General features: G+C 42.0%; 2 protein-coding genes across 5 annotated transcripts in view; one reads left to right on the top strand and one right to left on the bottom strand.

Annotated features, from left to right (window-relative positions):
- The window catches only part of LOC111147257 (Bardet-Biedl syndrome 9), a 441,623-nt gene extending 438,846 nt beyond the window's left edge, over nucleotides 1–2,777 (bottom strand). For both annotated transcript variants that reach the window (XR_002640607.1, XM_022503184.1), the window contains exon 1: nucleotides 2,301–2,777. The gene's annotated coding sequence lies outside the window, so the exon portion shown is untranslated. The remainder of the gene's footprint in view (nucleotides 1–2,300) is intronic.
- Nucleotides 2,778–3,942: 1,165 nt separating this feature from the next.
- Nucleotides 3,943–27,803, top strand: LOC111147363 (RP9, pre-mRNA splicing factor). 3 transcript variants are annotated; one of them, XM_022503364.1, is made up of 6 exons: nucleotides 3,943–4,022; nucleotides 19,714–19,744; nucleotides 20,875–21,004; nucleotides 24,365–24,456; nucleotides 26,411–26,472; nucleotides 27,189–27,803. In XM_022503364.1, the coding sequence occupies exons 1-6, from the start codon at nucleotides 3,982–3,984 to the stop codon at nucleotides 27,385–27,387; spliced, it is 555 nt and encodes a 184-aa protein (XP_022359072.1). In that variant the 5' UTR covers nucleotides 3,943–3,981; the 3' UTR covers nucleotides 27,388–27,803. The 3 variants fall into 3 exon arrangements, with proteins under 3 accessions (XP_022359072.1, XP_022359071.1, XP_022359073.1); XM_022503363.1 differs by lacking the exon at nucleotides 3,943–4,022 and adding an exon at nucleotides 7,894–8,063; XM_022503365.1 differs by lacking the exons at nucleotides 3,943–4,022; nucleotides 24,365–24,456 and adding an exon at nucleotides 7,903–8,063.

Below are 27,803 nucleotides of genomic sequence, written 5' to 3'. Positions count from 1 at the left end.
AGCCTCTGCCTTCGGCTCAGGTCATCATCTCAGGGTCCTGGGATCGAGCCCCACATCGGGCTCCCCATTCAGGGGAGAGCCTGCTTCCCTCTCTCTCTCTGCCTGCCTCTCTGCCTACTTGTGATTTCCCTCTCTGTCAAAAACATTAATAAAATCTTTAAAAATAAATTTACTGAGATTTAGTCTTCATTTAAGATATGGATGCTTTAACACCCCATTGGCCTAGTCCTACAACATAGAAGGATGACTAGAAGAATTGCTGCAACGAAGATTACCCCAAGAATCCTATGGAAAGAAAATGTGGGGGCACCTGGGTTGCTCAGTCTGTTAAACATCCAATCTTGACTTGAGCTCAGGTCATGATCTCAGGGTTGTGAGATTGAGCCCCGAGTTTGGTTCCACACTGGGTGCAGAAACTGCTTAAAATTCTTTCTTTTTCTCTTTCTCTCTCTCCCCACCCCCTCACCCCTCCCCTTCTCTCTCCCTTTCAAAAAAAGAGAGAGAGAGAGAGAGAATATGTGGATTAGAAGGCAGATACTAGAATTAGGAGGCTAAGCTGCTGACACTGCTGTTCATATTTGCAGTTTTGCTTTCTCCAGGTCATTCCAGTGCTTACTCAAATTTTGGAAAGTAGGAATCAGGTCATCCGGGGCAAGAAAAATGACAAGTGTATAAAGAATTAGAAGAATGCTGCTTTTGAACACAATATTACAAGCAGTCAGTATTAAAATTTTCAATAAAAGACACAGAAGACAAAAGAGCACAGGAGAGGGAGTTAAACATATCTGGGTTCCCTTTTCCATTCCATACGTCAGAAGAGTGACTTTAAACAAGTCCCTCACCTTCTAATCACCTAATTGTTCTGGGGGGTGGTAAGATAAATAGCCTAACACATGTAACTGCTTAACCGTAGGATGTACTCAATTTAAGTGTCAAATAAATATCATTAGTAACTTAGTAGTAGTAATAGAAGTGGTGGTGGTGGAACGTACTCTGAGCCATGCCAGTCTGAACTTCTGGATTGAATATTTAAACGGGACATTTAAAAAAAAAAAATGACAGGGGCACCTGGGTAGCTGAGTGGGTTAAGCCTCTGCCTTAGGCTCAGGTCATGATCTCAGGGTCATGGGATCAAGGACCACATCGGGCTCTCTGCTCAGCGGGGAGCCTGCATCCCCCTCTCTCTCTCTCGCCTGCTTCTCTGCCTATTTATGATCTCTACCTGTCAAATAAATAAATAAAATATTTTTTAAAATATTAAAATTTTTAAAATGACAGTAATCTTTCACTGAAATGTTAATTGACAGGGATGTTTTATAATAACATCATGTATTTCAATAATTTTTTTGTTTCAATAATTTTTGAGAAATATTTGAAAGTCTTTACTCTGAGGGATGAGACTTGCTACATACATCAAAACATGTAAAACATTAACAACTACTATATACTATGATATAGGATTTTTTCCCCTTCAATAAATGTTTCCACCAAGAACTTGTACCATAAATGTAAGTATGTGGTTGTACTTTAAGAGCAATTACACACAATTCCACAAAACGAAAAATTCCTTAAACTCAATTTATAAATTATTTGCAAGTTTTTTTAATTCTTCTAAATAAGGATTTGGTCTATTCACACACAAACACACACAAAAAAAATCTCTGCAATTATTCTCTTTACATATTTCTAACAACCTTAGTTACAACCCATGGTTTTCCTCCTAGCATCTTCAAGTTGTGTAGGTGTGTGATGTGGTTTCATGTTTAAAGTAAAAGTGAGGTGGCAAAAACAAAACAAAAACTATGAATTTCTCCAGGAATTTGAAGTCAATTGTAGGACTTAATTAGGGAAAGGAAATGCTGATAAAAATCAGCTCAGTTTATCTAAACTGCTGTGGTCTGCAATATAGAGAGAGAAGGAGAAGCAATAATCCTATTACAAGAATTAGAGGGTATTAGTGCATGCATCCTACTGCAGTCACAGGCTGAGAATTGCTTTGACCATTGGCTCACAAGACCTGTTGAGGTGTCATGGGAAGAGGATGCTTGTGCACCACGTGACATTCCTGAATGGAATCTTGAAAAAATTTTATCAGCCCTTCTCAAAAATGTTCACAATATTTTCACACTTTGTGCTCCTAGTTGCGTTTTATTTTTAATGCAGACATCATTCCTAAGAAACGTATCATCCAAATATCCCCCCAAACCATACCATGGCATCAGCGGATCGATCTTGCCCACAAAACAAAACACAAAAAGGGCATTTACGCTCCCAGTGTTTAATTTCGGACATACTCTTACCTGATGCTGAATCAGGTGGGTCCTGCCCCACCTTTCCTCGAACTCTCCGGAGATTTCCCTTGAAGAACGCCTGCCAGGGTCCCAGGGCTGAAACGACGAGAGCAAGAATGGAGGGTGCAGAGCAAAGCAACCCCTCGCTTCACTACTCCCTGTCGTTCCCCTGCTCCAACTTGTTCCACGTCCCAGACGGAGAGAAAGAGCCTCACCAGGGAGCACCACAAACCCCACAGAGTTGGAGCGACACCCACAAGGAGTAAACCTGCATCCTTTCTGTGTCAACCCCGGAGACACGCAGGTAAAACGGCATCAATCCCTTGGAAGAGACCACGCAGGCCACAACAACGGCAAGTCCTGCTTCTCACAAAGAGGAGGAAATGGTGAGGGAGGCAATCAGTGGGATGTAGCAGACAGAGGACAGCAACGGCGGAAGAGACAACTCCCCACTCCCGCCTAACTCCAAGCCGTCTTTGCCCTGTTGTCATAGCACTTTACAACGAACGCCGCTGCGCAAGTCAGTCAGCCGAGCTCCGACGCCTTCTGGGGGTTGTAGTCCAGAGCGGCTGAGAAGGGTGGAAGGCGGAAGACTTTTCCTGCTTGGGTCCGGTCGGGATCAGATTTCTAAAGGAGAGGGCTGGAGTGAACCATTCCCTGGTCCTCATTAGCACAGAGATAATTAATACCATTCCCTTTCCGTCCTTGGACAGTTCCTCAGAGATAGGGTCCGAGGAGGACCAGATTCCCGCCTCCGCTGTGGACGCAGACCACGCCCCCCCACGCCTTCCTCGTCCCCCGTGTCAGCGCGCGGGGTGGGGCTTCGTGCGGGGGCGAGGCTTTCTCAGGAGGGGAGGAGCGTCCGCGCTCCTCCGCGGGCTAGCGCTTCCCATCCTCCAGAAGCAGTTACTTTTCCCGATCCGAGGCCAAGGAGGCCAAGGTATGGAACAGGCGGCGGTGGCCGGGCGGCCGGAGCGAGAGCCAGTGTGAGAGCCCCGGTGGCTGGGTGGTGCTGGCCCAGGACACATTCACCTTGAAGAGGAAGACAGGGGCGGAAGACCAACATCGTGGAGGCGGTGGAGCATTTGAACAATTTCCAGGTGCTTATCTCTTCCTAGGAGAAACAGTGCTGCTCTGAGGTTTTTATACATGGCTCCTGATCCCTTGTGCAGCTCTCTCTTTAGCATAGACCTTAGAGTGGATTATCTGGCATATAGGTATGTAAATGTTCAATTTTACAATTGAACATAATAATGCCAATTTTTTAAACTTTTTTTTCATCTTTGTTTTCAAAACCGAAGGGGTGCCCCTAGAATAAAAGTTTTTTTTTTAAATAATAGAATAAAATACTGTATGAAAATAATTACGTGAAAATTACCTTGAGGGTGCCTGGGTGGCTCAGTTGGTTAAGCAGCTGACTGTATCTAAGCTCAGGTCTTGATCTGAGTATAATGAATGAGTTCAAGTCCTATATTGGCCTTGATGCTGGACATGGAACCTACTAAAAAAAAAGAGAGAGAAGGAAAAAGAAAAAATTATCTTGAACTACCAATTTATATTTCAACCCACCAAGATATGTAACTACTTAATTAAAACAACAACAACAACAAAAGCAACAGCAACGAAAAAACATATTCCTTGTGACAGGAGGAAGGGTTGATATCCAAATTCATTCTATTTCACAGACAGCATGGGACAGTGTGAAGAATACTATTTGCTCGGAAACCTCAGGTAACTTATCATTTCTGTCATAGAAAGCTTATTTTCAACAGCTGGGTGCCATAATTCCTCCTAATGAGTGCAAGAGTTTAAAAAAAAATAGCTGTAGTTTTTTTCCATCTTTGTATGGCCATTTCTTTACAATGTGACTTTGTAGCTCTACCCTTAAATCTAAATTTAACTTGCTTTGGTCAATGAAACATTAGTAAATATAATGCAAGCGAAGCTTCGAAAAGTGCTTCTCCCTCACATGCTTCTCTTGAAGATACTGCAACCACTTCTATGTGACTGACCTGTAGAAGCTTGCTGAATGAGGAGAAACATGTCAGGTCATCTCCACTGCTCCTCTAGACACATGAGTAAGGTCATTTTAGACCAACCAAACCCAGCACAGTTAACTAACCACAGAGATCCATCAAGTAACCCCAAAGCAGCAGAACTGCCCACCCACCAGATGTTATTTTTTTTAAACTTCATGCATATTAGAGACATAAAGGACTATACCTGTTATCAAGGCCAATTATTTTTTGAGCCAGGCACACAATAAATATATGTGCCAGACACTATATGAAGCATGTTGGATCGTTAAATATTCACAACACAGATCTCAATTATTTTTTGCTTTAACTCATAGGGCAAAATTAATTTGGAAAAATAATACCTAACTTATTTGCATGTGATGCCCTCTAATACTTCTACTTTCTGTTCTTTCCTTTTTTACTTAATAGTTTATGATATTGCTGCCAATTCCCTGAGTGGATTTCACAGTCCTCTAATGACTCTTGACCCCAAATTTGAACAACATGAACATAGCATTTATCAGTCCAAATCAATATTTCTAGAATGAATGAATGTCATAAAGGCATATTTGGCACATCAATAGCTGCAGAATATGTGTAGCATCACATAGTATGGGACCATGTGGTAGCTAGAGAAATGTTTACAATTCCAGTATGATAATGACTTCTTCCAACTTTGCTTTCTTCATTACCTTCCTACCACACTTACTATAAAATCTTCATTACCTTCCTACCTTCCTACCACACTTACTATAAAATCCAGTACTTCACAAGGTCTACAAGATCCTGGACAGTCTTGTCCGGTCTGTCTCTCCGGCCTCATTTCATCACTCTTCTCCTTTCTCCCCAGGCTTCAGCCCCACACTTGCCTTCTCTTTCAATTTCTTCTGTACATGAAGCCCCTTTTCCACAGGATACTCTGCCTCTTGGGATACTTTCCTTTGCTCCACCAGCTTCTACTCTGCTGATATTTCCCTTCCCCATGGAAGGCTTCGTGGACCACCACTAGAATAGGTACCCCTATACATCTTCATAGAACTGATCATAACTGAAATTTTAAGATATGGGTAATTGTCAGTTCAACATTTTTCTTATGTAAGCTCCACAAAGGCAGAGACAGGTTTCTCCTCCGGACTCAGAACACATTCACACAGCAGGTCTAATTCAGTGTTTGATGAATGAATAAATGAATGTTTTTGAAATTTTTATTAGCTCTTTCCTTCACCTTTATAACCTTACATCTTCTAGCTCTCCCCAGAGTTCAGACGACTCCCTAGTGCATACCAGATATAAATCTGAGGGGCTCACACCAACCAAATGACTGGAATGCTTCCTTCCCTCCTGGGGTGGCTTTGGCGGCTGGCCAAGCTTGGGTGCCTGAGGCCTATGACCATTAGTGAGTGGGTTCTTGCTCAGGAGACTCCATGGGCCCTGAGACTATCAGGACCCAGGAAAGCTCACCTCAAACATAGACGAGAAGTGCTCAGATATGGGGAATCGCACCAGTAGCAAGGACTTGCACACAAACTGGGACCAAGAACTTCACCATTCACAGACTGAATTATTGAGTATCTTCACTTCTCATGTGTGAGAACTGTAAGAGGTTCTAAAGTGTAAGAAGAAAACCTTATGTTTCTAAATAATGAATTATACTACCATTATATTCCTTTAGTATCAGGACATCCAGGTTGATTTTAAACACTAACTTTGTGGGGCAGCTAGGTGGCTCAGTTATTAGGCAACCGACTTGATTTTGGCTCAGGTCACGATCCCAGGGTTTTCGGATGGAGTGCCGCATGAGCCGGGAGTCTGCTTCTGCTTCTCCCTCCCACTCTGGTCCTACAAACCCCCACCCCCCGCCATGCTCTGTCTCTCTTGCTTTCAAATAAATAAAAATCTTTAAAAAAAAAAACAAAACAAAACAAAACTGGGGCACCTGGGTGGCTCAGTCAGTTAGGCGGCTGCCTTCTGCTCAGGTCATGATCCTGGGGTCCTAGGATCGAGCCCCACATCAGGCTCCCCACTCAGTGGAGAGCCTGCTTCTCCCTCTCTCTCTGCCTGCAACCCTGTCTGCTTGTGATCTCTCTCTCTGTAAAATAAATAAATCCTTTAAAAAAAAGTAACTTTGTAATCATTGTCTCTGACAGAGTTCTTTAGTCACAGACAACAGAATCCATTCTATCTGGTTAAACAAAACTAGTTTTTATGGAATCAGGTAGTTCATCAAACCTCTCTAGGAGACCCTGAAAACCAGATTTAAACCTCACAGCCAGGGTATTTATGGGGCGCTGACTGGTTCAAGTAACTTGCATCATCTACTAGATGCTTTATGCACCAGTTCTTAACTCCTGGGGGAGAACCTGATTCCCAAGCTCTAGGACATATCAGTGTAATACTGTGTTTCTGTTCATAGCCCTTGTGCATTCCTTCATTTGGATTTTCTCTAATAAATACGAAGGAACTCCTTATATACCTTAAGTATTAACCATATTGAACCGCCACATTTGAGGGGAATATTCCCTATCCTGTTACTTTTACTTCCTTTGTGGTTTCTTCCATTATGTTAAAGCTAAATAGTGAGCGGAACTTCACAGATCAGATGCATTTACAAAATACAACCTAGTTAAGCACTTTAATAATTCGCAGCCTTGGCTCCATGACTTCTACTGCTGCATCCTTGGGCATGTTATTTAACTCTCTCGGCCTCCTTATCTATAAAAGAAGGGTAATACATACGGGTAATAACAGCACTTAGTAAGTTTTTAAAGATTAAATCAACTTTTCTTTTTTCTTTTTAAGATTATTTATTTATTTATTTGACACAGAGAGATAAAGATCACAAGTAGGCAGAGACACAGGCAGAGAGAGAGAGAGAGAGAGGAAGGGAAGCCGGCTCCCTGCTGAGCAGAGAGCCCTATGCGGGGCTCGATCCCAATGCGGGGATCCCAAAACCCTGGGATCATGACCTGAGCCGAAGGCAGAGACTTTAACCCACTGAGCCACCCAGGCGCCCCTAAATCAATTTTTCTTACTGGCTCAGCTCAATGACGAGCAACATAAAAAGCGCTCAGTGTCTTTAGCCTTCCGTGCAGCACCCAAACCTTGGTTAAGCTGTCTTAACCAAGCTCTGGAAAATCAGGGAATTTCTCTGAGGTGTCTTGTTTTCAAAGCTGGGTGAATCCCAGCACCAAGTAGCAGCAGCCAGTATCCAGCCAGGGGGGCTGCAAAGCCTCCCGGTTCGGGTCCCCGGGTCCTCCCAGGGGAGGGACGCGCGCGAGGGGGCGCGGCTCCCTGGCTGTCCCGCAGGCCTCCACCGCCCCGCTCGCGGCCGCCGCCAGGGGGCGCGCTCCGACCCCGGTCGGCCTAGCGGCGGTGCCCCGGAGCTCCCAGCGCGGACTTGGGGCCCCTACACGGGAGGCGGCGGGGAGGCCTGACGGGAGGCGGGGACCACGAGGCCTCGGCGGGGACAGTGGGCCCTACCCGGGCGGGCGGCGAGAGGGGGCGCTGCGGGGCCAGCCGGTCGCGGCGTGGAGGAAGTGCCGTCTTCGCCGCCTCAGCCGCCTGAGGTGCGCCGCCGGGCCACCTCAGCCGCGCGGGCCGCGATGTCGTCCCGGCCGGGGCGCGACGATGCCGGGGCCGGGGGCGTGCGGCGGCCGCGGGAGCCGGCCGAGCAGGAGCTGCAGCGGCGCCGGGAGCAGAAGCGGCGGCGGCACGACGCGCAGCAGCTGCAGCAGCTCAAGCACCTGGAGTCCTTGTGAGTCCCCGCCGCCCCCGCTCCTCCGAGAGGCGCTGGGTCGCGGTGAGCCGGCGCCGCGGGGGCGCGGGGGCGCGGGAGACTGGGTTCCCGGGGACCCGTGCGGCGCTGGCGCCCGAACTTGCAGTCGTGCCTCTGCGGGGAGGGAAGGGCAGTTCCCCCGGCGCGCCGAGCGGCCTGGCCCGGCAGGAGAGCTCGGGCTTTATTCCCCGCCCGAGGTCGTGCGGCACTTCGTGGTCGCTGGGTGGGGAATTGGGGACTGAACACGCGGCAGGTGCGGTGAGCGCTGCCATCCTGCCCTTTCAGGGTGGTCGGTTCACGGGGCCCGCCGGGCACCGGATAAAGCCCCCATTCTCTTCATCTGCCGCTGAGAAGGGAAGAGAACACGCCGTCCTCTACCGTTAGTGCGGTGGGGAGGGGAGGGCTGAAGAGTGGGGTGACGGACCTGTCCCTAAAGATCCCAAAGATGGAAGAGTGGAGACTTGTTCTCTTTAGCCCTGAGGGCTTTTACCAGCAAGAAGGGTGGGGGCTACAAAGAGGCCAATTCCAGCTCAGCCAAAAGAGTTAGGACCAGAGTCTCCTGGGGTTGCTGGTCAGCATGGCCTGACCGAAAGGGGCGCGGTGCGCCCCCAGCTCCAGCGGGATCCGGGAGAGAGTCTGGAAGCCGCGGGAGGAGGGCGGGTTGTAAAGGAGACTGAAACCTCAGGTGGAAGGTGGATTCATGACCTTCCAGTTCTTTTCTGTGATTCTGTCTTTCTGTAGTTAGCAGGCTGACTTGTAAGATTGGTGCTCACGGAGTTCTTCCATACATACTTCGATTCTGTTTCAGGCACTTGCCTTACCTAAGCTAAGATGATGATGTAAGGAAAAGTCCTTAAAGGACTCAGATTCTTTATAATTAACCTGGGAGCTTTGACACAAAATGCATTGCACTGTTGGAGGCTGGCCTGCTCTTTTCAGTGTGACCCTTGAGCTGAATTTCATCCCAGTAAGGCAGTGGTTGCAGGATACAGGCGCTACATTGCTAGTGCCCACAGTCCTGGCCCCTTTGGGCCCTCTGTGGTCCTGTCCTATGCAATGCAGATGTTAAAATATCTTTCCGAGTACAAGCCTGAGCTTCACACAGCCCAGTCTGACCCTGGGTATCTTTAACAGTGGGACACCAGATAGTGGTTAACACTATACATTTATTTTGTAGCTCACAGAGCACTCATAGATGTCAGAGAGATTATAACCTCCTTTTGCAGATGAGGAAATGCAGGTTCAGCAGTTAAATAACTTGATCAAGGATACACTGACCTGTAAACAAGCAAAACTAAAGAGGGACCCAGGCGTCTGATTCCCAAATCAGTTGGATTTTTCCACTACAGGGATTTAAACTTTCTGGGCTGCTGACATATTTGGTTTGGCTAATTCAGGGACTTTTATTGTTAGAGTAATACTTTAATTTAAACATCAAATAATACTAAGACACTAATTTCAAAAAGTAGTGGTTCACATCCCTGTTCTGTAGTCACCCATACACTCCCTTCAACCCTCCCTCTAACCAAGTTTATAATAAGGAAACAGTTTTTTTTCTTCTAGCACTTAACTACTTATTTCCAAATTATATGCTTAAGCTGCTTTTTTTAGATTGAACAATAAACATTACCTGTAAACCTCATGTCACATACATGAGGTTTTAGTTTTCTTTCCCTACCATTCTTGCATCCATCCTTCTAATATAGGTCCCTTATAATTTTTGTTAACTCAATAGTTGGTACTAACATTATTTTAACTATTCGGTATTGTTTACGTTTGAGCCAAAAGGTGTTCTGTGATTTGTTTTGCTTTCTAGCACAATTGTTGTTTTTCATCTAGCTAATAAGCTCGATTTTTTTTTAAGATTTTATTTATTTATTTGACAGACAGAAATCACAAGTAGGCAGAGAGGCAGGCAGAGAGGGGGGGGGAAGCAGGCTTCCTGCTGAGCAGAGAGCCCGATGTGGGGCTGGATCCCAGGACCCTGAGACCATGACCTGAGCCAAAGGCAGAGCCTTAATCCACTGAGCCGCCCAGGCGCCCTGCACCTCGATTTTTTTCATTTGCCTGAACTTCCTATTACCTGCAGCTAATTTTATTTGAAAGGCTTTAAAAGCTAAGAGTATTTTTTCTACATGTTCCTACATATCAGACAGCCATCAGTTTGTTCATTTTTAAAACCGAGAATCTTCCTTCTGTTCTCCAGTACACTTTGGTTACATTCTAGCCCTGGTGTAAAACTGCCTTCATCACTCTTCGGTCTTGTACCCCATTTCTGGACCCTGTGTCTTCCTCTTTCTCTCTTTACCTCATTTTGTTCGAGTATATTATGTTATTTACTATAAAAAGTGCATTGGGGCAGGGTGCTGGGTCTGCCTTTGGCTCGGGTCATAATCCCTGAGTCCTGGGATGGAGTCCCACATCTCCTTCTGCTTGCTGCTCCCCCTGCTTGTGCTCGTTCTCTCTCTCTCACTCTCTCTGACAAATAAATGGGTAAAATCTTTTTTAAAAAAAATGCACTGGGGTAAATTTGTTGAGTCTTTACATATTTGAAAATGCCTTTATCCTATCCTCAAACATGAAAGATAGATGGGCTAGGTATAGAATTCTAGGCTAGAAATTATTTTCACTTGCTTTTAAAGGTGGTATGCCACCATTTCCCAGCTCCCAGTATTGCAGAGAAATCTGATGCCATTCTGATTCCTTTTCTTTTGTAAAGAACTTGTTCTAGTTCCCCTTTTGCAAGCTTTAAAGAATCCTTTATATTTAGTATTTTGCAGGGTTTTTTTTTTTAAGATTTATTTATTTATTTTAGAAAGAGAGCATGCATGGAGGGAGTGGAAGAGGAAGAGAATCTCCAGCAGACTCCACACTGAGTGGGGACCCCGATGTAGGGCTCAGTCTCACAACCCTGAGATCATGACCTGAGCTGAAATCAAGAGTCGGACACTTAACTGAGCCACCCAGGTGTCCCTTGCAGTTTCAGGATGTGAACTACTTCTCACCAGATTTCAGATTTTTTTTTAATTTTCTCGATACTTCATGGGTATTTAATATTCATATATGATCTGTGTTTTAATTTCCTTTCCTCCATTTTGTTTTTTCTTTTAGACTTCTGTGATCCTCTTTTCATTCTACTTTCTTTTTTTTTTTTTAAGATTTTATTCATTTATGACAGAAAGATAGCAAGAAAGGAAACACAAGCACAGGGGGCTGAAGAGGGAGAAACAGGCTCCCCACTGACCAGGTAGCCCAACATGGGGCTGGATCCCAGGACGCTGGGATCATGACCTAAGTTGAGGGCAGATGCCTAATGACTGAGCCACCCACATGCTCCTTCATTCTACTTTCTATAAGATTTAGTTTCTAATCCTTCCACCATTGCACTTTTAAGTTTCAATTTTTAACTTTGAAGAACTTCTTGTTCTGGGAATTCTTTTTCTCATAGCATCCTATTATTTCCTCAATAACAAATCTATGATCTCTGAGGATACTCATTTTTTCTTTTTTCATGTACTTTCTTCTTTGTTGTCTGTTTCTTCCTGCCTTTTTCTGTGATTTCTTTTATTGAGAGGTTTTTTTCCTAATGTTCAGGGATCCTTGGATCTCCCTCCATTAAGAGTGAGGCAATATAAAGCTATTTTGAAGGGAGCAGTTGGGAGAGAGAGAGAATGCAAAAGTGCTGGTTTATTGACTGGTAAGTCTCACTGTTGGGGTATCAGACTGCAATGAAAAGGAAGACAAATAACTAAGTTAGCCAGCCAGCCATGTAAAATGGGAAGCCCCAAAGTGGTTTTTTAAAAATTGAATTCAAATTCTTTTACCCCCTGGTTGCCTTCAGTAGGTCCCCTAATACTCCTCTGGTCAGCTTCTTACACTTGACCTTACCTTTTCTTACCCTTTGTCCATACCTGCCAGGACCCCACAGGCATCTGAGTCACCCACCCTGTGCTCTAACCATGCTCCAACCCTATTATTCAAGTGTCCCTTGTCTACTCAACATAACAGAATGGAGATTCTATATATATATATGTGGCAGTTTCATCTCTGCCTCCCATCCCATAGGAGTGAGCTATGGGAACAACTGGAATTGAGTATGCTTACATGAAGGACTTTTCTAAAAGAAATCTTATGCCAGCACTCAAGAATACAAGAGTATTTTTAAGTACTTGGCAAAATAAAGATTTCTTTCCCCTTTCCCAGTTGGGAAGATAAAGGTTTCTCCTCTCTTATCTAAATTTGGTCTTCATACTGCTCAGAGAAACTTAATATAATCTGAATAATATATTAGCAAGGCTTCACAGATGGTACAAAATAATGGACCTCCGTGAACTTTTTTTTTTTTTTTTACTTCTAAGGATTAACTACAAAGTGTGCACACCTCTCAACTGTGACAGTACAAAAGACAACTGTATAATAAACACACTCCCATTTTTGTCTGGTTGGTTTTTGTTTATTTGTTTGTTTGTTTAAGTAATTTCTACACCCAGCATGGGGCTCAAACTCAAAACCCTGAAATCATGAGTCAATACGCTCTACCGACTAAGCCAGCCAGGCACCCCCAAGATCTGTTGTTTTTAATAGTTAAATATTACTTTAGACTTTGAGATATATCTTTTTTGACATGTTACATAAACTAAAGAATTGTCAAGCCCTCAGAAAAAACATCAACCATGTTCCTTTAAATTTGGAGAAACTGTTGTAAAGTGGACTTTTTAGAGACGTCCATTGCTAATAATAAGAGATTTCAAAATGTGTAGTTCTTATCACATTCCTTTTCCACTTAGGCAAAAACTTTTACATATTTTTTAGGAATGTGGATTTTAGTTTGGCCATATGTTATTTGTACACCTCCTGTGGCCAAATAAAGTATTGTTGGATTACTGGGTGTTGATGAAGATGTTACCTCCTCCCTTCCAAGGTCCCTTAAGTCCCAGTCTATAAAGGATAGCATTAATGTTTCTAATAAATGGCTGATGGGGGACTGTATCACCTTCCTAATATAGGCAAATTTCCATTATTCTTGCTAAAAGAGAGGCCTAAGCATATGGCATGCCACAGCTTTCCACCAGAAAATAGTGGAAGTATTTGCTCTGGAAATATCATATCTAAAAAGTTAATTCTGTTTATACCCAAAACAACTTAGGGACTAAGTCTTCTTCAAGGACTAAGTCCTCCTCTGTCCCTTTAGAAGAACTCTGGATTAATAATGGTGAGGATGAGAGTGGAGAAGCCTCCATCACAATCCTTATTTGGAAGCATCCAGAGATGAAGCCAAAGGGAAGTTTTCTTTGCTGTAATGATTCATGGCATTTCTCATCCTTAATCTGCTATAAGGGAAAAAACACTCCTGTTTTCCTTTTCTACACTCATACTACACTCAGAGCACTACTCTGTGTGGGAGTTTTCCAACACCACTAAGAAATTTTCCTTTTGTCAGAGGACACCAAGTATACTTCTTACAGATTTAATTCCAACATTGTCTAGCTGAAGTCAGTGTCAGAACCTTCAGGTCAAGGGCTCAATCTCATAAAACTGCCCCTCTGCACACGCTTTAGGTGCCAGTCACAAGTCTATGTTGCTTCTAACAACCTCTGTACAGCAGAGGTTCTGTACAACAGAGGTTCCCCCAGCACCCTCCTCTAGTTTGGTTAATTTGCTAGAGCAGGTCATAGAACTCAGGAAAACATTTTATTTACTTGATTACTGATATATTATAAAAGGTTATATATAGCTCAGGAGCATCCAGATGAAGCAGGTACATAGGATAAGGTGTGTGGGAAGGGGCAGGGAGTTTCCATGTCCTCTTCCGATATGCCACACCTCCAACTGTTCAAACTTGAAATCTCTGAAATCCATTTTTGGGTTTTTGGTTTTTGTTGTTCTTGTTTTGTCTTTTTAGGATTTTATTTATTTGAGACAGAGACAGCAAGAGAGAGCACAAGCAGGAGGAGGAGAAGCAGGCTTCCTGCTTGGTGAGGAGCCTTACCTGGGGCTCAATCCCAGGACCCTGGGATCATGACTTGAACTGAAGGCAGACGCTTAACTAACTAAGCCACCCAGGCACCCCTGGGTTGTTTGTTTTTTTTTAATAGATTGTTCATTACATTAGCATTATTGATTAATCAGTGGCCATTGGTGATTAATTCAATCTCCCTGGAGGTAGAGCTGAAAGTTCCAACCCTCTTATCACAGAATTGGTTCCCCTGGCAAGCAGCCCTCATCTTTAGGAGGTTTGCAAAAGTCACCTCATTGACATAAACAGTTTGGTTGAAAGGGGTTTATTATGAATAAAAACTTTTCACCTTTATAGCTCTGGACCTATTTCAGGAACTAGGAACAAAACTAAATATTATAAGAAAAGATGCTCTTATAGCCTTTATACAGGAAATTACAAGGTTTTTAGGAACTGTGCCAGAACAGTGAAGACCAAATATATATTTCTTATTATAAGTTGCAATATCACACCCACTAAAGTTGTTTTCTTTCACATCTTAAGAGAAGGGCCAAAGAAAAACATTTCACTTTTCCCTTGGTCTGTTCTCCCAACTCCTATAACCTCCAATAGTTAATCTGTTCTGAAGGGTCTTTAAAGCTGGTTCATAAAAAGAGGGTCAGGATAAAGAAAACATTAAATCATTAAGTGTTTCTATAATTTGCAGCCATTCTGAAGTATTAAAATGAGTCCTTCCTTGGAGGTTTACAAGGTTAAGGCACAGATCTGAACTGAAATGCTTACGTATTACTCCTTATAGAAGAGGTATAAATATCTTGAAGAGTTTGAAATACTCTTTGAGTACAGAGACACCCAGCCTCAGAATTTGCTTCCTGTCTCTCTGGCTTCTGGGTCTCTCTCAGTTCAGTCCCTGGCCAGAAATAAGGAGGGCCTAGCCAGTCTGGTGCCTGGGTGCCACTAAGCATAGACAGGGGAGGTCTTCTGCTGTAACAAAGTGATTCCTGGTCTGCAAACCAGATGATGGAGGCTTGTCCTTGCTAAAATCTGTGATTAAAAGCCCTGTAGCTAGGGGTGCCTGAGTGGCTCAGGGGGTTAAGCCTCTGCCTTTGGATTAGGTCATAATCTTAGGGTCCTGGGATTGAGCCCCATATCGGGCTCCCTGCTCAGCAGGGAGCCTGCTTCACCCTCTTTCTCTCTGCCTACCTCTCTGCCTATTTGTGATCTCTGTCAAATAAATAAATAAAATCTTAAAAAACAAAAACAAAAACCCTGTAGCTCTGTTTTACATTAACTTGGTGAATGTCAGGGCCTGGCTCAGCTCAGATATTGATTCCTAGCTTGACATTTCCCCTCAAAGCCTCCTTAGAATTATCTGCAGCTGCATGGATTCCCAGTATCAACAACCAAACGTGTATGCATGTAATATCTGCACACACTCAACCCACCCCTGCCTCAGAGAGGGCATGAGGTCATTGTCCTTGTTATTACCTCCCTCTAGCCTCATAGTATTTTGCATTGGGTTGCGGAGGGTATTGTCAAAACAGAGGGAAGCATGGTATATAAATTTTATTGCAATAAATAAAAAGGATAAATGAGCAATGTTGGGCAGGGTATTTTTAGGGAAAACTAGATTTACAACAGTATTTGTGCCCAAACCAAACTGTATTCAAGCTCCGAATTTAAAGTGTTCCTGGAGTCCTCTGCTTTCTAGTGGCAAACATAGTGCTAGAATAATTACTGGATCCAGCTAAACATGTACTAACAGTCATGGACAAGTGAGCACAGGGGCTCACTGGGCTATGTGCCCTTACACAATTTATTTAACCCATGAACAGTTACTAATATAAGAAATGCATTGCTGACTTAGAACAGGGTGAAAGCTCAGCTCAGTGAAAGAACTCCAAATGTCACAAGATCTGGGTGATTGTCCCAATTCGGCCTCTTAATTGGTGTAGCTTCCAGTTGTTGGAATCAATGAGGAAAAATGTTGGAACTGATGTTGGAGAAAAAAAGACGTCAAGAGTCCCTGGCCTGCCCTTCCTTATTCTGAGATTTTAACATGATAGTTTAATACCTGTAATAAGGCATATTTCATGAGCCTCACAAGAGAATGGGGATAGACTTGGCTGAATTCTAATGTCCCACATACATGGGGGGAAAGGCAGTGATCCCCATAGCCAGATATGAAAGAGGAGTCTCCTAAGTCCCATGGCCTAGAAAGGCAGTAAGCTCAGCTGGGGATGGTGTCTGTGGGAAGTCCACTGCCAGTTCTCTGCCCACCTCCACTTAGGAGCAGCTGGCAAATCCCTGTAAAGCTGCAGATCTATAAAAAGATGTGAAGACTTGCTTGGGATGGCCAGGCTCCTCTGCTGGTCCACATCTAGGCCTTTGTCAAGCTAGTGCTCTGGTTCTGAGCTACCTCATAACGCTGCAGAGAGCAATGACTTGCTTTTAACAGAAGGAGCAGAAGCCAGCATTGTGAAGTTCTTTTCCAGAGATGAAAGAGACGTTTGCTGTGACATATTCACCAATGAGGAAATTGAGGCTCTGAAAGATTAAAGAACTTGTCCAAAGTACACAACAGTGAGAATGAATCAGAATTCAAACCAAAAAAATTTTTACCTGTGCTAACAAAAATTCAACTTAGTAGATTTGAAGATCTAATTGGCTTTATTGATTGATTCATGAATCCAGCAGCATCCCATCTAGCAAGCAGAGAGATGCTCTAAAGAGTCGTAGAAAATGAAAGATTTCTGGAAGGAGGATGGTAAATGAACTTATTAGCAAAAGAAAAGAAAGGATTGTTCCAGGCAAGCTCACTTTCCCTTAGGTGGAAGAGCAGGGAGTCTTATCATGCAGATCACCTCTTCTTTTGGGGGGGGGGTCAAGGGGACCCATTTGACAGATTAGTTTATTGGTACTGATAAGAAAATTCCTGCTGAGGGTTAAGACTACAATTATGGGGGGGGGCGGTTGAAACTGTAATTAGAGTATATATTAAGGCCCAGTTTGGTGACTTGGCCTAAGTGGCTCCATTTGGGGCCTGTGGTTTTCTTTTTAACACCCCCAGAGCCCATTCGTTTCGAACTGAAAAATGTTACAGCTGGAATGTAGGGTTCTCCACTCCAAAAACCCAAAGCAAAACAGTTGCACAGTTATAAAGAGAGTCAAATAACAAAAATAATGCGATGTAATAATGAGTTTGATATCCTTTATTCAAGGGAAATAAATCCATGGATTGGGGAATACACTGCCTCACTCTTCCCAGGGATTTTGGACAACAGCAAGTTTTCTATACCCTTAGTTCTCTCTTCTGATACTTAGCACTATGCCTGGAATAATTGTTGATTGGTTACTTCTGCAATGAGTAAGTTTTCAAGGTGAACCTTCAGTATTTCCTGAGAATTAAGTTTAGTTTCCCCTATTGTACCTGTTCTTTTTTTTTTTTTAGGAGGAAAATATCAAGTTGGATAGAGCTAGAGTAGAGATTTAATACTTGAAAAAATTTACAGGAATAACATTGAAACTTTAAAACAAAAATGCAGGGGCACCTAGGTGGCTCAGTGGGTTAAGCCTCTGCCTCTGGGTCAGGTCATGATCTCGGGGTCCTGGGATCGGACCCGCATCGGGCTCTCTGCTCAGCGGGGAGCCTGCTTCCTCCTCTCTCTCTGCCTGCCTCTCTGCTTGCTTGTGATCTCTCTCTGTCAAATAAATAAATAAAATCTTTTTTAAAAATAAATAAATAAAACAAAATGCAGTCTCTATAACTCTAGAGCAGAAATGAGCTTGCTAATAGCATATTTTTGGCCCTTCTATCCTTCTTAATTTCAAATTACCTTTGGTTCTTCTTTCAGAGGAAAATTACTCCAGGTTTATACCAACATAGGTATAAGGAAATTGCCATCAATTTCATTTTTTTTTTGTAAAGAAAAAACTTGAGGTGATGTATTTGCATATAAATAAGTACAAGTGAAAAATAAACATCCCTCCCTTAGGTATCCTTCCAGAGGTATTCTATTCATAATGAGGCATGTCTGTGTTTACATGTATGTACATGTATTGTCCTTCTCCCCATACACGCAAATGGAAGCACACCAAATGCACTGTTCTTTACCCTACTGCTTTTTTAAACTATTTTGGATATTGCTCTACATTCCTTTTAGGATAATCAGTATCTATTTGTTTTGGGTTTTTAAAGATTTTTTTTATTTATTTGACAGAGAGAGAGGGTACACAACAAGTAGGCAGTGCAGCAGGTGGAGGGAGAGGGAAAAGCAGGTTCTCTGCTGAGCAGGGAGCCTAATGTGGGACTCTATCCCAGGACCCTGGGATCATGACCCAAGCAGAAGGCAGCCATTTAACCAACTGAACCACCCAGGCAACCCCAATCAGTATCTATTTGGGTATTAGATAAATGATTTACCATTTTAGCATTTATTAATTTTTTCTAAAAGTGAGACATTTTTACTATACAAAACTCAGAAAATCAATCATCTCTGAAGTCACCACCTGTGTGCACCAATTTTGGGACTCCCACATTTCCAAGCTTTTGGAGTCAAAACACAGATACCCTCTCCCAGTAAAATGTTCTTTATAGAGTCACTGAAAAGACCTAAGATGTTCAGTTGTCCTGCTTGATTTTTCAGGTTTATTCTTTTTTGTAGAGGGAGGAGGGTGGGATCCACTGTGTTTGATACCCAATAGTGTGACAGTACTTAAAAATGAGTATGATTACACCTAAAAGTAATGATGTTACATGTAAATTATAGCCCAATTAAAAAAAAATTTTTTTTTAATGTACATGAGTATTTGGTGCTGATTTTCCAGATTTGAAATCCAGAATCCTTAGGGACAGTTCCAGCAGAGTGTTAGGAAGTGAAAATGAATTGGGAACATAGGCATAATGTATGTTCCCTTAAGAATCTTGAGGGGGTACTGAGAGCTCAAAAGAAAAGTACATTCCCACACATCATACATCTGCTTACTCTAGCAGCATTCTTACTAAATGCTGCCTGTCGTCCAGGTACCGTGCAGGGGTCCGAGGCTATCAGAGCAGAGGAGTAGTTGACTCACTCTGCAGGCAGGGTGGGTGGGCAGGATTTGAACCAGGAGCTGCAGGGAAATGAGAGAGGAAACCTCTAGGACAGATTAACCCCAACCCCATTTCCTTCCCCTGCAATAGGCCCTTCCCTCCAGCTTTGCTCCTGCCTCCCCCGGCCCCCATGCTGCCCCCAATCAAGTTAGAAAAGATTTCTCAACCTTTCCCCCACCATGCGCCTCTTCAGTGTTGAGTAAGTGGATGTTTTGCTAGGTAAATAACCTGACAGCTGTGACAGTTTGGAATCATGATTAGCTCACAGGTCTTCTTCTTTGACATTCCCCCTGCAATCTCTTGCTTTCTCTTGAACAATAAAGTCACTGTGCTCCGACACCTAGTTATTCCCTCAGTGAATTTCAGCTCTGGATCTCTGCAGGACGTGGCATAGCATCAGTTTATTTATATGGGATCTCTGACTGCTGGGCATATTTTATTAACTGCTTTCGATTTAATGTACTTTTAAGGTTTTACTAAAAATATCCTTTTTATTTTGGCCTGCAGTTGCTTTTTGCTCACTAAAATGTGTTACATTCCTGTTAACATGATTGATGATGTTTTTTTCTTTTCATTTCTAGTTATGAAAAACCTCCTCCTGGGCTTATCAAGGTCAGTGTGAAGTTTGTGCCTTTGGTCATCCTCTTAGACATATTTGGCTCAGTGCTCAGGCTCAGTAACTTGTTATGAAAACCTGTTGCATGTGATTTTGAACGTCCTTTTATGGAACCCTGCTTCTTCCTGCAGATGCCAGTCGGTTCATACACTTTGTGCTTTCTGTGTCCAGCCTGTGCCTTTGTAGAAATGTAATCAGCCGTGTGCCTGTTCCCTAAGAAACAGTGGCAGGCCCACATGTTCCTCAGTTATCAGTCCCCTTCTCCCTCCCTCTCGCTGTGGCTGCATCTTCTCACAGCTGTGCTCCTTCTCTGACTTGCTGCTGGTTTCCTGAGTATCATTAGCTCAGAGAACAGTAGTCTCTGGGGAAACTGGGAGGTCTCCTAGTCCGGCCCCTGGTGCAGGACACCCCCCTACCCACCTCCACCCCTGGCAGCACCTGGCCCTAGAATCCAGTCTCTCTGCGGGAGGGAGACCTAGAGGGCTCCATGGAGGCTAGAACAGCTTTCTGCTTGCTCACGTTCAGTGAAAAGAAAAAAGATTATTACAAAACCTTTTATTATAAATTTAATATTCATGGGAACTAAAAAAAATCAGATGGTTAAAAAAAAACCTTTATTGTGTGACAAAGTTATTTGGTGGTAAAACACACTTCATAAATACAGCAGGTATGAGATTGTAAAAGTAACAGTGGTTTCCAAGGGATAATAATTGTTTTTAGTTTAACATGTTATTTTTATTATTTCAGGAAATGTTGTTTAACTCTATACTTTGCTTCATTCCACAAGGCTTTTAAGGTAGCAGAAAAGTTTGTGATCTGAATCTAATTTTTGTGATCTAGAATCAGGATTTGGAGCTCACAAATCATTCCTAAGTGAACAATACTAGTAATATCTCTCTTAAGAGTAGCTATATCATTTTCATGAGATAGTTCTTCTGGTACATTTATTTCTGGTTTTCCTATCAGATATAATTTGTCTTTCTTTCTAGTACTTGAGAGGGTGACTTAGAATGAGATGGGCATGTCCAGCCCATGAGAGAGCCAGCCAGTGCTGTGTTCTGAAGCAGGTAGGAGAGAATTCCTGGGCTTTTTTGCCATGTTGTGTACACGCTGTTTCCTTTTTTAGGAAGATGAGACTAAGCCAGAAGACTGTATACCAGATGTACCAGGCAACGAACATGCCAGGGAATTTCTGGCTCACGCACCAACAAAAGGACTTTGGATGCCACTGGGGAAAGAAGTCAAAGTTATGCAGTGTGAGTACAGGAGAGTTGCAAGTAACACTCCTCCATACACGCAAGTTATACACCACTATTTACAAAGCATGTTTACTTCTTTTGTTGTTTAGTTTGTTGTCACCGCAGCCCTGTTAAGTCAAGGCATAATCTCTGTTTTATAGTTAAGGAAGCCGATCTACATATGTGTTAGTAGTCTGAGCTAAGTAGAGGAGAGCTTTAACTCCAGGGCTTCTGACTCCAAGGGCAGTGGTCGCCCACAGGACCATAGCTGCCTTTGGAGTTCACTCTTCGGCAGTACTCCAGTAACAAAAAGGATATTCCGTAGTAGAAATGCCAGGAAGGACAAGGGATGTATTGGAAGGCAGGTCCCTTTGGGTCTTGCATCATCATTCACCACCACACCCCCGCATCAGTGGTGTTAAGGTTTCAACCATGTAACCTGAAAAGAGCTGTGAGCCCAGAGGATGGGTCCAGAACGGTGTGTTGTTCATGCACACCCCCACCCCACCAGGGCCGCAACACCTTCATCCACCTTATGTGGTATTTAGTATTTGAAAAAGAGTACTGCTGCCTTTTAAAGACATTTGTATAGGGGTACCTGGGTGGCTCAGTGGGTTAAAGCTTCTGCCTTCGGCTCAGGTCATGATCTCAGGGTCCTGGGATCGAGCCCCGCATCGGGTTCTCTGCTCTGCGGGGAGCCTGCTTCCCTCTCTCTCTGCCTGCCTCTCTGCCTACTTGTGATCTCTCTCTGTCAAATAAATAAATAAAATCTTTAAAAAAAAAAAAAAAGACATTTGTATAAAGATTTTTCTTGCACATAATTAAAATAGCAGTTCCTAGTCCCTTTCCCCCATTCGCCTTACCCTAAGGGTAACCATGTAAACCTCTCTAAAGAATATAATTTTTATGGAGCGCCTGGGTGGCTCAGTGGGCTAAGCCTCTACCTTCGGCTCAGGTCATGATCTCAGGGTCCTGGGATCGAGCCCCGCATTGACCTCTCTGCTCAGTGGGGTGCCTGCTTCCCACCCCCCTGCCCCCTGCCTGCCTCTCTGCCTACTTGTGCTGTCTGCCAAATAAATAAATATTTTTTTAAAAAAAGAGTATTCTTTTGGGGATACTTGGATGGCTTAATCAGTTATGCATCTGCCTTTGGCACAAGTCATGATCCCAGGGTTCTGGGATCGAGTCCCACATCAGGCTCCCTGCTCAGCCAGGGGCCTGCTTCTCCCTCTTTCTGCCTAATGCTCCCCCCTTGTTCACTCTCTCTCTCTCAAATAAATAAATAAGATCTTAAAAAAGAAGAACATTATTTTGGGGACACCTGGCTGGCTCAGTCAGAGGAGCACGCAACTCTTGATCTCAGGGTCATGGTTCAAGCCCCACATGGGGTGTTGAGATTACTTAAATAAAACTTTAAAAAAATATTTTGTAGTTTATCTCTATGTATCTAAGACAGGGTTATATCCTGCCTCTCAATTTTTTAGTTTTCTTCATTACCTGTTGACTTCTTACTCTAGATTTTCAGCTTTTTTTTTTTTTTTTAAGATTTTATTTATTTGACAGAGAGAGAGATCACAAGTAGGCAGAGTGGCAGGCAGAGAAAGACAGGGAAGCAGGCTCCCTGCTGAGCAGAGAGCCCGATGCAGGGCTCTATCCCAGGACTGCAAGATCATGACCTGAGCTGAAGGCAGAGGTTTAACCCACTGAGCCACCCAGGTCCCTCAGATTTTCAGCTCTTTTTTATGTGCCTCCATCCCACCTCATACATACTCTTTCTATCTCCCATTTTCCCAATACCTTATTATCATAATTTAGTTAAATAAATCTTTTGTGTATATTTAATTATGATTATTTTCAGAATTGAATCATATACTAAACCACTATGTACTTTATATACTAAACCACTGTGTACTTTATATACTAAACCATTATGTACTTTCATACATTCTGCATGTTTTCTTTGCCCTGCAATTAACAGTTGTCTTTTTGTTGTTCTTGTTTTTGCTTTTTTCTGTGTACTGATTTCTAATTCAACTCCTTCAGATGCTTGAGGGATTCTGTTGGTTTTTTTCCTCCTGAAGAGATTTGTTCCCTGTACTATCACCCCAGGACCTTCTGTTACCATTCACTCTTCAGTTTCCCTTAACATCCCTCTTGTGTTTGATCTCCTATTTGCTGAATTTGGGGTCTTTTTTTGTTACATTCTCTTGCTGTGGTAGAGCACATTCTCCAGTAGCTGAGAAATGGGTTATGGAAGATAAAATTTTCAAGATTGTATTTTTCTGGAAATATCTCTATTTTGTATTTTTAGTTTGCTATTTAGTTAGAATTCTGTTAAAAACAAACTTCCTTCAGAATTTTTAAGGCATTGCTCCATTGCCTTCTCATTCGTAGAATTGCTATTGACAAGTCCAAAGTAATTAAGATTCTGGATGCTTTGATGTAACCTGCTTTGTTGTTGTTGTCTTTGGTGTTTTATTCTTCCTCCCTAGAAGCTCATGAAATCATCTTATTCCCAGTGTTCTGAAATTTCACAAATTGTTTCATTGATTATTTCCTCCCCTCTGTGTTTGCAGTTCTATTATTCAGATGAAGGACTTCTTAGACCGATTTTCTAATTTCTGATCTTTTCTCTCCTATTTTGTTTTCTGCTCTCTAGACTATTTCATCAAGATAGCTTCCAATCCTTTGATTAAGTTTTTTATTTCAATTCCAAAAGCTCTTTTTTCTTCTATGATTTTTTAACTCTTTAATTGTTGCAAAATGTTCTCTAAGGATGTTAATTTTTTCTTCTCCTTAATGTTTTTATTTCTTCCAAATTATTATTTTCTATTTGTTTTTTCACCTTTTTCATTTAGGAAGACACTTTCAGCTGACTTAAACAACAGAAGCATATTGTCTCAGAGTTCTGAAGGCTATCAGTCAAAAATCAGGGTGTGAGCAGGGTTGGCTCCTTCTGAGGACTGTGAGGGAAGAATCTGTCCCAGGCCTCTCCAAAGATCCTATCTCACAATGAGGTCACATTCTGAGGTACAAGGGATTAGGACATTCAGCATAATGGGGACAGGATAGAGGGGGCAACACAGTTCAAGCCATAACACACTATTTAAAAAAAAAAATCACACTTTGATTTTTGCACAGGATTGCTTAGTAACTACTTGGCTTATTTCTAAAACCCAAGATTAAAGATTAAAGGATGCTTGAGGAAACAATTGATTTATGTTTTCTGGTGTCTTACATGGTTCATCTGCTAATTGCATTTGCTTTGGAAATTGAAATCTAATGAAGAATATCTTTAATATGATCTGCTGATACTTTATCTTGATTAAGTAAAACTACATCATCTTACAAAAATATATCCCTTTTCTTTGTTTTTAGGTTGGCGTTGTAAACGGTATGGTCACCGAACAGGCGACAAAGAATGCCCTTTCTTTATCAAAGGCAACCAAAAGTTAGAACAGTTCAGAGTAGTAAGTAAAACCCAGAGTTTCGATTTACATTTGCCAGAGGTGGTGAATATCTGTGACTCAAGCATTAATCAGTGAAAAGCAGGTTAACATGAAACACATTCCCCAGGGCCTTTTGCCCAAAGTATCTGGTATTAACTCTGTTAAACTGAATTTGTGTGACAGATTAGCTCATTAGCAAAAAATTAATTTTTATTAAAGTGTTACTTCTTTATGCCTTGGGAACACTGATTTTGTTTTCTGAAAGGCATTATTATATATTCAGTGACTTTTTACTTACATTAAAAAAATCTTGTTTCATTACTAAAATCAGCGTTCTAGTCCCGTCTTTGTGTAAAGATTAAATATCTGTTATAAACTAGATATGTATGTATAAATGATATATCCTCTTTGCATGACAGTAAAACAGATGTCATTTCCCCACTTTATTTTCACAGTCACCTCCCAGGGTTGTTAACTCACCATTCAGTCACTGTTTCAGTCAGCTTAACTATGCTGTTACCAGAGAGATTGGCATTATCACCATATATCAAAGCAGGGTCCATAAATATTTGCCAGGGCTTTGAGACATTTTAAAAATTGTACTTTAATTTAAAAAATTTGGAGAAAATATTCTGGAGAAATCAATGCTACTTGGAACGGCAATTTTACAGTATCCAGTTTACAGGTAAATCAGTGCTAACTCTCAAAAAAAGGAACAAATTCATATATTTTTAATTCAGAAACCTAAATTCTAAGAATAGATCCTAAGACTCTAGCAAAATCAATATATATAAATTTTGAAGAATATATAAGGAATTATTCAGAATTATATCTGTGAAAAATAGACTAAAGAGAATAGGAAACAACTTCAATGGCTAGCATACCAACATAAGTACTGTAACATAGACATCATATAGCTCTTAATAATTATGTTTTGGAAGAATATGTAGTATCAGGAAAATGTTCATGAAAACGTAAGTGGAAAAAAAGAACAGAATTATATATATAATATGATTATAATTTTTTGTAAATTACGATAAGTAGAAGAAGCACACTAAGATGTTAGCAGTAGATATCTCTAGCTGGTAAGAATATAGATATTTTTAACTTTTTTATCCTTGATACGAAAAATTTTACTAAACATTTTTAAAGATAATTCACTTACCATAAAATTCAGTCTATGTGTAGTCATATTCTAAATACTTTTAAATGATACAAATATTTCGAGAATACATTTGCTTTACTTTAACAAAATTGACATGTTACAGTAAGGATTTTCACACTTGATTTTTTTTTTTTTAAAGATTTTATTTATTTGACAAGAGATCACAAGTTGGCAGAGAGAGAAGAGAAAGCAGGTTCCCTGCAGAGCAGAGAGCCAGATGCAGGGCTAAATCTCAGAACCCTGGGATCATGACCTGAGCCGAAGGCAGAGGCTTTAACCCACTGAGCTACCCAGGCGCCCCCACACTTAATTTTTTTTTTTTCACACTTAATTTTTTAAGTCCAATATTGCCTGTCTCCAGAGCAAATATGCATTACGTAGCTTGACGAGGATACCTCCACATCTTTTCTGGGCACATACATATGTTTTCATGCACCTAAACATGAGTTATTCTTACATATCATTTTCCAACTTGTTTTTATTTAATAACTCTTGATCATCTGTCCACATAAAACAAAGAGAATTACCTCAGTACCTCTAACCCTTGAGTAATAAGTAATAATGATTCTGCCATGTTTGATATCCTTAAAAAGTCTATTCAAAATGTATTTGTATAATTGGAAAATCTTTTTTTCATAACTTCCATGAGTTTGAAGTAATGGTGACCCTTAGCAAGGATTAGAACATGTTAAATATAAAATTACACCAAACGGGAAAAAAAATCTGGTTTCAGTGAAATATGGATTTAATTTTTATTTAACTGATAGTCCATGGACGCTAACACAACCTTAACTTTTTCCCATCCTCAAGGCACATGAAGATCCCATGTATGACATCATACGAGAGAATAAAAGACATGAAAAGGATGTAAGGTGAGATGGTCCTGGTGCTAACAATACCCCCTTAAAGTCTGAAATTATATAAAGTTGGAAACAACCGTTCCAGTATTAGATGAGTGGTTTGGTAACTATGGTACTTCAACTGTGAACTATTTGGAAGGCAGGAGTCATCACAGGAAAGGCCAGTGGGTAGGGAACCTGCAGGCCAGCCTCATTCCACTTGGGTTAGCTTAAAGCAGTGGGCTTGGTCCTGCCTGCTCACATCCTGATGGATAATAACTTAGTTTATCTTTAACAATATAAGCTATTGTTAAAAATTATCCTTAGACATGAATTAAGATAGGGTAAAGAAAGGGGAGGGTTTGTTTTTCTCAAACTGGTTACACGGAGTTCCAATTTTAAGGAGGTAGTTTACCTAGTATGAACTCGAGCAGTTGTGGGTGGTTGGGGAGGGTGATGAAGGAAAGGAAGCATCTGTTCAAAGTTATGTAGTAAGAACTGGAAAAATATGCAGCAATATTTAGGACAGTGAAAAGAATACAGAATGGCTTGTGCACTGGGTACAGTCCTGTCAAGGAGGCACTGGTGTGGACAAGAATGAGGAAAACATGCAGAAACAAAAATTGGTACAGTCTTCAGTAAGGTGGTTATTCATGATGTTTTTTACCCTCACTGCTGCTCTTAATACCACTTTTATCTATCTTTTTTTCAAGTTAAATATGGTTCTTTGGTTAATCTTCTATGTGTAGGATACAGCAGTTGAAACAGTTACTGGAGGATTCTACCTCTGATGAGGATGGAAGCAGCTCCAGTTCCTCAGCAAGTAAAGAGAAACACAAGAAAAAGAAGAAGAAAGAAAAGCATAAGAAAAGGAAGAAGGAAAAGAAGAAGAAGAAGAAACGAAAGCATAAGTCTTCCAAGTCAAATGAGAGTTCAGACTCAGACTGAACAACAACTCGACTTTTTCAACATTCTCTTATCCCAAATCAGACACTGCGGCCAAAGACCAGAGGCATGCAATCCGGGAGGACTAGGAGAGCGGGGTATTTGGTGTCCTGCATGTGAATTCTCACCTGCCTTCCAGCAGAGATGTGACCCCAGGAGGGTGAGTTGTACTGTCTCGGGCGCTAGCTCTGGACAGCGGCTGATGTCAGGCAGGAGAGCTTTGTCCAGTGTCGTCCTCCCGCTGATCCCTGCAGTTTGTGATTCCTTCAAGCTGCCTCTGCCAGGGTGGCCGGACCAAGGAATGAGTCTCTGAGGACGCTCCAGGTGCTGCTACAGCCTTTCCTCCCCAGGGCGCTACTTAATTCCCAGAGACTTCAGGTTTGACTTTCCTCTGTTGTCCAGGATAATAAAAGCTTGTT

This window comes from Enhydra lutris, unplaced genomic scaffold, assembly GCF_002288905.1.
Source record: "Enhydra lutris kenyoni isolate GAN:26980312 unplaced genomic scaffold, ASM228890v2 scaffoldscaffold16, whole genome shotgun sequence".
Classification (NCBI taxonomy): domain Eukaryota; kingdom Metazoa; phylum Chordata; class Mammalia; order Carnivora; family Mustelidae; genus Enhydra; species Enhydra lutris.
The sequence above is the reverse complement of the archived record's forward strand: the minus strand, read 5'-3'. Positions and strand labels throughout refer to the sequence as shown.